Here is a 10,652-nt window from a genome sequence, read left to right on the forward strand (position 1 = left end):
GTCACCCTCACTTGAAATACTCTAGAGGTGGTTTTCAATGTTTAAACCTTTAAAAGGACATGGATTGGCCCCTTCTATCTCTTATTTCAATTCCTTGAATGTGACCTGGATTGTTTCAGGACCTTCACTTGTACTTCCTGCTGTTAACCCCATCTGAACTGCTTACTGCTAAAATGCTCCTCCCTTTACTTCACAAATTCCTACTCATCCTTGAAATCTCAGATAACAGCTCTCATAAAAGTTCTGAGTATTCTGGCAGAAACTATTTTACAACCCCACAAAGTTTATCACAGCCACACTTGCCTAACTTCATTATAAATGATAAAATTATGAATAATGCCATTAACTTTGGATATAAGATGTGTCTTCTGGCATTTGCATTTTTGATCACTTATTCCCAGTTCCTTCTTTACAGTTTTAAGTTTAAAACATATGAGAAACTAAAAAGCACTTTTAAGCAACATTTTATACTGAGTTTTAAAATGTTAAAACTCAAAACAAATAATTAAGAGATCCACAAAAGCTACAAATGCTCAACTTCCAATATAAAAATTAAACTGGATTAATGACAACTGAATTTCTTACCAGCAATTCATTGTTTCTAAATTGTTACCCCCATTTCTATTATACTTATGAATTTTAGTCTATAGCAATTTTAACTGGAAAACCTATGATGTGAAATGGAAGAAACACAAGATACAAAGTATACTGTATTTTTTGAAAATATAATTCACTGAGTACATCAATCAAAGTTTCTATGGATAAACGCTTATCCTTAAATAATGGTGTACACAAAACAAGATGTTAACCGTGTTTCTAAAAGTCATGTTAAGTAATCCTTATTCAGTCCAAGAACTTGGCTTTTTATCCAGGTCATATTTTAATATCTAGATTTTTAAATCAGAATACAAAAATCACCAGTATACACCTATTAAGTTAATATCAGCATTGTATCTCACCATTATCATTTACATTTACTTTTCATGTAGCAGAGACTTAGTGCTTTCAGTAGCAAATTACCTAAATTATGAACACATATTTTCAAAACAAAAATCGAGCTCATTATTACCAAGTGTATATATACAGTGCAGAAGATTTTTAAAAACTGAATTAGCATATATATTTTCTTTTTGAAAGTTCCCACAAAGAACTTATGCTTCTTCTAAACTATCAATCTACTCTATATGTTCTGTACATTTAAAATAACATTTGGCTTGATTTAAATAGTTAAAAATATAAAGGCTAAAATTTCTGTAAGCCCAACCCATAAAAACTCATGTTTTAAACCAAGCCCTGAAACCAAAGCATTCAAAGATTATTTGAATATCAGTTTAATATTTTTGCATGGCTTGATAAGGTTTTCACAAAGAGTAACTCAAAAGTGTTATTTTTTTTTTAATAGCAGGAATGGCCTACAACTTAGATAAACCCACAAATTCATACTGTTACAAGCAGCAGTAACAGAAACACTCTGAATTCAGTTATTTTATGGGCCTTACCACACACCAATCATGATCAGTAACCTATTCACAGAATAAAGAAAATATTTCTATTACAACAAATGTTTCCTTTCACGTTCATGAGCTAAAGAGAAAATACAGGTAGAATCCCATTTTTCTTAAGTACCACTCTGTAAACCAATTCCATACAATTAAGACAGTTTTACCATCTAGAATAGTGATACTAATTCTACTTCAGTGAATTAAATAATTCTAGGGTATTACATAGATGTAACTTTCAGACATCCATGTTAAAACAACTAATCAATATGTGAAACTGTTGTTCTCTGCTCACTTAACATACTTAAATGACCATAAAGTGAAAGTCCTAAATTAGTTTTTCAAAGTTTTTCTTCATAGACAACTATATGAGATTTTACCACTTCCAGTAAAAAAGAGAATTTCTTGGTAGTCAGTGCATGGTGGAAACTACAATGTAAAGACAAATTCTGAAGTGTCTCAAAAATGTTTGTAGGTAACTCAGAAAACCCATCAAGAAAGATGGAATTCCTTTCAAGTATTCAAATGACAAACTCCACTTAGCAGGGCTTGGGAGGTTGTTCTTAAAAATACAGATTTATAGGTCATAGCAGCCTAAGCACAGAATAGCCTACTCTAGACATCTCTAGTCTCCACTCTTAAAAAGGAAAAAAAGAAAAAGTATATATATTCATATTTAAAAAAAAAAAAAACACCCAAAATATCACCAGTACATTTTATAAAATTATATCCAAATTTTATTAAGGATTTCAAGTTACATATATTTCAAATTTCTAGAATGGAATAGAATCATTTTGGAACTGGAGAAATGGCATAGGTGAACACTGACATCCCCTGAAACTCTAATTTATAAAGAAAACAACTCCTCTGCAAACCACATCTCCATTATATAACAAGATGCAATATTATCTACCCCTTCACTTTGGCAATAGCTATTTCCTAAAGGAATGAATAAAAGAAACAATGATTTTGCTACATCTTTAAGTTCATTAAAAATGGGATTCTATCTTTCGATTAAAAATTTTTAAGTTCAGAAAAAGCTATGGATAAAAAAAAAACAGCACAGAATGTCTAATCAAAGCAACCAAAATCATTTTGAAAATAAAGAGAAAAAACTTGTAATTGGTTAAGGATTTCCAGTAGTTAGTTAAAATCTCAGGAGAATGGATAAATACTAGAGAAATAACAAAATGTGTTCACCTTAACACTAAATTTTCAAAAAGGAAGCTCTATCACCTCTAAAAATGAACTCAATGTAATTTTACTAAGAGCAGGAACTCTAGACCTTTCTCTAATTAACAATCCAATTAGTTCCGCCCTCACTGTCAAAAGAAGCTCGTTGCAAAAAATTAACAGTAATTAGCCTGAGGTATTTTAAATGTGGCTCTACAGTCTCAAACTTCATGGCACTTTTTCCCCACAAAAAAGGGTCTCATTTCCACTTTAGTCCCATGATCTGTATGTATTTACTACAATAAGGTCATCTAAAATGCCTGAAAAAAAATTCTTGGACCTTCTGAAATAGTTCACTGTCCACCCAATTCTACTAAAATAGGGAGCCACACAAAGATCTGAAAAGAGTATTGCCTGCCCAGATCTAGAACAGAGGTACTTAACCTTTGTTTTCCAGTTTAATTATCAAAGCTTGGTGTGAATAAGATGCCCACTATCACACCTGTGGTACAAATAGGCCCAAATTTATGAGCTTTTAATGAAACTGAGAAACATTTCATGAAATTCAACATTATATGCTTAATACATCTGTGAGGTAGTTAAGTAAACAGTACTACCCATTTTAATACATAGTAAACAGAAGAATGGGTAAATGACATACTAATACTTTTAAGCAATAAGAATTATAATAAACCATAGTGGTTTCGGACCTTCTCTCTAGTTCTAACCCAAATGAAATAAAATTTAACTTTTTTCTTTTTAAAAAAGCATCACATCGTTTAAGAGTGTCTTTTTTTTTTCTACACTTGCTTATTAGTGGATGTAGTACCTCTTCTAAAGTTGGCACCCTTTTCTTTAATAATATGGTAAGCTGGGTACAACCCTTAATTCAAACTAGGCCTCTCTGCTTCTCCCTGAATTAGTACAAAATTAAGACATTATTTTGTGAGAACTAAAATTGTATTTGACATTTTTATTTTAGGCTGCAAAAAACAAAAACAAGCAAACAAACAAATGACAAAAAACTTGAAATAGGCTTGTCAAATGATGTAAATTCATCCTTTCCAGGGAAGAAGAAGGTAGACCCTACCACAAAGAAAGATGCTTAGTCAATGGAGGTTAAATTTTAAAATACAGTTAAACAATATCAGGCTAACTTCTAAAAATCCTAGGTTTTATTCACCTCCCTGTGGTGTCAATAACCATATTGTGAGTAAGGTTTCTTAATATTTAAAACTGTCACCTAAAATACAAAAATTCATTAACAATCTTGAAAGTTATTGAGCATGGTCTTACTGGAAATTCTTAACCATACAGATGCCTTGCCAAGTTTTTTTTTTTAATGATATATCGTCTAAGTCACTCCATGTCTTAACAAAGTAATGAAAGACACAGCTAATGCAAGCAAACTTAAACTCATTCAACTACCAGCTGAAGAAATACTTTGTTTCTTCAGGGATAAAAACAGCAAAACAAAAAATGTGTTTAACAGCTGTTAATTTTCATAGCTGTATTCCTATAGCTATGTGATAAAAATATTCCAGGAGAACCAAACTATGTAGCAATAAATGAACATGTGTGAGAGAATTTCTACATTCAACATATCTGGCAGAAAACTATACTTAAAATGCTAGGTAGAACAAATTGGTTTTTAAAATATCAGTTCCTTTTCTTTAAAAAAAATAACTGAGTCTACGAAGAAAATACAAAAACATAAGGCTGTAAGTAAATAATAGTTGTGTTTAGGCTATTACAGTGCAGATTATCCTCAAGGCCACATACATCCTGCTTCACTGCTGCTTGCACTCTGCTGGGTTTTGATCCTTCTGTTAAAGGAAAACAACAAGTCAATCTATCTTCTTCTACCTGCTTCTGTGAATTTTTCAAAAGTAATTAACTTAGTTATTACACTATCTCCCTGTTTTGCCAAATTAAGGAAATGGCATAAAACAATGATGGCAAATTATTTATTCAAATATTAGCAAGTCACTGAAATGCTAAACTAAATCCCACACTTTACATTGTAAAATTAACGCCATAAAACACACACTAAACCATAATCTTAAAAAATAAAATTACCAAGCAATTTGTTAATCATATTATCAATGATTTTTGCCTTTTTATTGATTATTCAAATATACTAATTCTATTCATACTTAGCTGTTAAGAGTAATTCATAACAGAGTATTTCATTTGACTTCAAATTACGTTTTCTTACTTGCTCACTAGGTTGACGTATTTTCTGCATATTTTACAGCACTTAGCTAATGAATGAACACACTAAAGAGAAACGCAAAGTTTCAAATGAATCCTGATAATTTACTACATATTTTGTGGGAGATAAAAGGCCTTTCAACCCAGATACAACAAATTCCCACAAATAAAAGACTGGGAATCTAAGGCAATGATGAATACAGGTGGTTGGGAGAATCTAACAAACAGCACCGAGCACTCCTGCATTCAGGATCTTTTAAGAACTGACCTTTGCTTATAAGCTTTCCTTTGGAGGGAAAACAGTCTAAGAACACAAGCGAAAATCTTTTTTAATGCTTAAAAACTGTAAAAAATACCCAAAATGTGCCATTAAAAGAATCCCAGGGTTTAATTAACGTGAAACTATCAAAAATACAAAGAACCAAAAACAACATTTCTTAGGAAAGGTGCACTGAAATTATGTGTACCGTTCAAAATGCCAGCAGGGATTGGAAAAAGAAAAAATAAAGTTATTCAGTCAATGGGCTTTATTAAAGACTTTAATGGAGAAAAATAAACTTTATATCCAAAAATACCAACTCTTACTTTTAGCCTGCCTTAAATCTAATAGAAAGCAGCACTCATTTTGCTCACCTTTGAGTCATAGTCTGGATCATTTTCCTCATCATCTTCTTCCCCTTCCTATATTAAAGTTCAAAATGCATCCATGAAGTAGGTACATAGTAGGAAAAACTGGCTCATAATGTAGGGAAAATTTATACAAGTTACTCTACAGATCAACAGATTTTCATGATTACAGAGTTTGGTGATAATACAATTTAATTTGAAAGTTTCTAATATGAAAAATTTCCCAACACAACTCGAGATATCCAGACAGCTTTTATTGAAAAGTTTTACTGCAGCCAACGTTGAAAAAGTTTACTGCAGCTTTTGACTTCTTCAAAGAGCTGATAACCCTGCAGCAGAACAAAATTATTTGAAATAAAAAAAAAATGTTGCTGAGTTTTGCAATTTATTTATTGAAACCTTATACATACATTGTTTGGCTGTAGAATTCTAAAATCATATTTTCCGAAATGTTTTTATCCCAAATCACAGAATAATGATTATAGCAAAGGAATACATAAGTCACTCAACTTGCTTCTCAATGCGTTAAACACAGAATTATTTGCTCATTTGGTAAACATTACCTCATCCGCTTCTTCACCTTCCTCATCATACTGAAAAAGGAAAACAGGGTAAGTGTGAATGAATACAACACACATTTGAGAATAACATTAGTAACATCCATCACTGTATATATATCTAAAAAAAGAAAAAAAAATTTCCCCTAAAGTGACTGATTATAAATTAAAACATGCATTAGATGCAGGAATCGCTCATCTCAGTGCCATTATCTAAAAGCTGATAATTTATAAAATCAAAATAAAGAACATAGTACATGTGGATAAAGTGTGATCAGATAACTTACTGTAAATATTACTCGCCTGTATTTATGTGTGAAACACATTGCACAAAAGTGCCTAAAGCCTATTCTAAGGATTGCCATTTAGGAAGAAAGATATCCAAAACATTTAAGGGCAGCATAATTTTATTTTCCCTTGGATAAAAATTGCATGCCTCCTAATAAATGTTATCTTATCACTAAAGAAGTCCTAGTGGTTTTGTGTAATCAAAGGCAAGAGCATAGGAGATCTATAAAACCAAACAAAAATGTTTCACTAAACCTCTGGGGCCGGCCCGGTGGTGCACTGCTACAGTGCGCCGCTAATCTTAAATAATTAAGAATAATTAATAGAATAGTCTTCCTATTAGCAGAAAAATTAAAACTAAGACAAATGAATCCAAAGATCCTAAGGAGGCCTACTCAGAAAACTCTGGAAGGCTGTCAACAGGACATCAGTCATTAGGCTAATTTTAAATTATTCTATGTCCTGCTTTTTAAAAATCTAACCTCTGGGGCCGGCCCGGTGGTGCACTGCTACAGTGCGCCGCTTGGGAGCGCAGCGGCGCTCCCACCAAGGGTTCGGATCCCACATACAGACCGGTTCCCGCTCACTGGCTGAGCGAGGTGCGGGCGCAGCACCGAGGGTTGCGATCCTGTTGCCGGTCCCGGTCTGGTACGGGCGCGACACTGAGGGATGCGATCCGTTGCCGGACACGAAAAAAAAAAAAAAAAGCTAAAAATCTAACTTCTTACCAATTCTGACTACGGTACCCTCACCAAATTATTTCACTGCAGGATTCAAATTCACTCACATCATCATCATCATCATCTTCAATAGCTTCTCCAGTAAAGTATAACACTGATCTCGGGATTATACGCTCACGTAAAAAGTGACCAATTTCAAAGTCTGCGGCAAGGATAGCTTCAGCATCATCATCCTATTTTTTTTTTTTTAAAGAAAAACAAAAGCAGAAAATTTAAGAATTGTGTTAATTCAGCACATGCATAACTCTTAGGCTTTAATCATATGATTAATGAAAGAAACTCTCAACTTTGCTTTTTACTTTTGTCATTTTTAAATTATCTTACATGCATGTAGATCAAGTAGTTATCTACATGCCCTAGGTTTACAACTCCTTAATAAAAAGAAAGTTAGTAGACCAGTGTACATACTAAGATAAACTGTAGGAAATAAAAATTAGAACTGGTTACTGCTTAGATTTTTCTCATTTAAACAAATGTAAAAGCAACTTTGTTACATGACTGCAATTTTCCTTTTAAAATATCATTGAAAACACCAAATGGAGTAATACTAAGAAGAATCTTAGGCTTTCATAAATAACATTATGTACATAGCAAATAGAAGGATAAAATAAAAGATCGGTTATTCACACTTCCTAAAAGACAGTACCCCAACAGCTAGAGTTTCAAGTCTACTTTATGCCAAATGAGGAGATGGAGTCCTACTTGATAAAGACAATAAACAAAGTCAATCTAGGATTTCTATTTAATGGCAAAGCACAACACAAAAATGATTCTGAGATTACTCAAAATTAAAATAACCCCACTTAAATTCTGTGATACTAAAGTACACATTCTGCAAATCCCAAGAACGTTTATCGAGTCATTAACATCACCCACCCTATTAAACAAACAAAAAAAAATACAAAAAAGGAGGGGAACGCTTTGAAGGAAGGAATTCTAATCACAAGTGAAGGTACAAAAAGCCATCAATTCTAAGTAACAAACTAAAAAGAACAGCACTTGAACCCAAACTCCACTGACATGAAAATAGTGCGAAGCTCTAACTGCTCATAAGGAGTTCCTCTTACCTAAAATTCATACTGTATTCTCATTTTGTCCTATAAGAGACATTTCACTTGCTTTTGCAAGTCTGCTCTAAGCCTTAGTCAAGACAATCCCAATTCAAAAGTATTCAAATCAACATAATCTCTAATTCCATATAAGTATAAAACTATTTAAAAGCTACCTCAGTCAATTTAAATTCAAAAACCCAGCCAACAGAAAACCAAATTCAAAACATATCTGACCTACCCTGCCTGTATAGACTTCTTTGAGGTTATCCTCAGTCCAGTCTGCATGGCAGGCACATTTCATAGTTCTCTGGGGGATGCCACATATATGAACATAGAAGACCACAATATGAAACCATATTTCCATTGGAATAACAAACACAGGAAAGAGTTCTATCCATAACATGCCCAGGAGTTTAGTAAACAGTATAAAAGGAATCTTTGTTTTTGGTCCCCATCGCTAAGAACTACTGAAACGGTTGTGATACTTCCGTTCGGAAGAAAAGAACAGAGCTGAGTAATCGAAAAAATGCCTCCTCTTGTAAAGGATATAGCAGTGGAAACAAAAGATGTAAAAAGGTGTTAAGAATCATATAATACAGGGGCTTAACAACCCATACACGATAATAAAGTAAGGTCAGAAAGCATGAAAACAAAAAGGGAGTTGAGAGAGTTAATTAACAGAAATGTACAATCCAGACTGTCCACAAAATCAAATTACTGAATGAAGTACTTGCAGAACAAGAGAAAATCTCACAGAAAGTCAAAAAAAAAGGGGGGGGGGGGGGGGGGGGGAATCAAGATAAGAGTAGAGAAAGAAAGACCTACAGGTCCAATCTAGGAAATATAATCTACACATAATACAAATACCTGAAACAGAGTACAAAGCAAATGGAGCTGTAGTAGTAATTAAGGAACTAACTGAAGAAAATTTCCCAGAGTTGAAATGCAAACTACATTTACAAATGGAAAAAGTACACTGGGTACTTTTAAAACTTGACAAAAAGAAAGCAACACCTAGACATATTCTGGTGATGTTTTTAAATTTCAAGGATAAAGAAAAAATTCTACAAGTATCTACCTGTAAAGGGGTGAAAATCAGGCTGACCTCAGATTTTTCTCTTACAACTCTAAACGCTAGAAGGCAATGGAACAATATCTACAGAGTTTTAAAGAAAATTAATTTTGAACCAAGAATTATACTCCCTGCCAAATTATCATTTCTGTACAAAGGAAATTAAAAGACATTCTCAAATATGCAGGGATTAAGAAAGTATGTCAACCAGTAACCTTCCCTGAAAAATGTGCTGAATGATTAAATGCAGCCAACAGAGAACATGAACTAAAGTAATTCAAGAGTAGGGAGGCAACTCTCTAAAAGAATTAATGGTAAGCATTAGAACAAGTTCAGGAGCATTAAGTTTAAATTGTTATATACAGAGTAATAAATACAAAAATAGATTTATAAGCTGGGTCTAAAACTTCAATTTACATAGTTTAAAACTGTGAAAGGGCATGCCATATGTTTGATATATTGGGCAAATAAGTAGTTTTATTTTTAGCATGTAGTATTGTAGATAAAGATATGCATATTCTTAAGCTAAACATAAGTAAAATAAAATGGCTTTATCACTATGGACAAGACAAGTAGAGGAAAGGCATTCTAAAAGTTATCTGACAAAATCAGAAAACAGTACAGTTTCACTTTATTTTGTTTACTTCAGAGAATAAAAAGTAGCAAGTTTGTCTACAATGTAAATACTGATAGTGCAAAAAGAAAACTTCCAAATCACTAATTGGGGAGGGGAACAGATATAATCTTGTTTTTTGTATGTATTACACGGGGAAAAATAATAGTTACTGCATCATACAGTAGTTCATAAATAAATTTGACACTGAGATAAGTATTACAGACAAAAATAAAACATATACATTCCAATATTTTGGACTGGAGAGGAAGTGGTAAAAAAAAAAAACCAAGATAACATAGCGAAAGAAAAACATCAAGGAAAAACTAAAATATTAAAATAGCATAAAACAGATTGACAGAGGTACAGTTAAAAAGTGTTAGATATTCTTACTAAAAAGATTCAAATTGGGTCAAAAATCAGTCTCTAATCTGTAATACATTTGTATAAAACAAAGGATAAAAGGGTTTAAGAATACTACGGTACTTCAAGACGTTCATGGAAAAGTAGAATTGAAAAATATGAATCTAATGGAAACTATAAGTCACAGAAATAGCAACATTTTTATTATATAGAATCCAAGCACATAAGATACTTTACATATACAAAACACACAATACAGGATGTAACAGTTAAGAGACTTTTATGTGGTAAATAACATGGTGTTCATATGTAAAATAAATGTTTTATGTCTTGATGTGGGCGGTAGTTTTACTGATGCTAAATTGATATACACGTATTTTTAAAATTCATTAAGAAATCCTTCAATTAAAGAGAATACATACAGGAAATACATATATATATATATATATATATA

General features: G+C 32.4%; 1 protein-coding gene across 4 annotated transcripts in view; it reads right to left on the reverse strand.

The window, feature by feature from the left end:
• Nucleotides 1-3,630: 3,630 nt before the first annotated feature.
• NAP1L1 (nucleosome assembly protein 1-like 1) overlaps nt 3,631-10,652 on the reverse strand; it is a 33,175-nt gene continuing 26,153 nt past the window's right edge. Inside the window, exons 12-16 of one of the 4 annotated variants that reach the window (XM_008577441.1) lie at nt 7,146-7,271; nt 6,077-6,106; nt 5,520-5,567; nt 4,455-4,498; nt 3,631-3,758 (exon numbers count right to left, since the gene is read on the reverse strand). In XM_008577441.1, the coding sequence (XP_008575663.1) occupies nt 4,463-4,498; nt 5,520-5,567; nt 6,077-6,106; nt 7,146-7,271 (240 nt within the window). In that variant the 3' untranslated portion in view covers nt 3,631-3,758; nt 4,455-4,462. Of the gene's footprint in view, nt 4,499-5,519; nt 5,568-5,746; nt 5,843-6,076; nt 6,107-7,145; nt 7,272-10,652 lie in introns of those variants that run through there. The other 3 variants (XM_008577440.1, XM_008577439.1, XM_008577442.1) reach the window with 3 other exon arrangements.

This window comes from Galeopterus variegatus, unplaced genomic scaffold, assembly GCF_000696425.1.
Source record: "Galeopterus variegatus unplaced genomic scaffold, G_variegatus-3.0.2 Scaffold1511, whole genome shotgun sequence".
Lineage (NCBI taxonomy): Eukaryota > Metazoa > Chordata > Mammalia > Dermoptera > Cynocephalidae > Galeopterus > Galeopterus variegatus.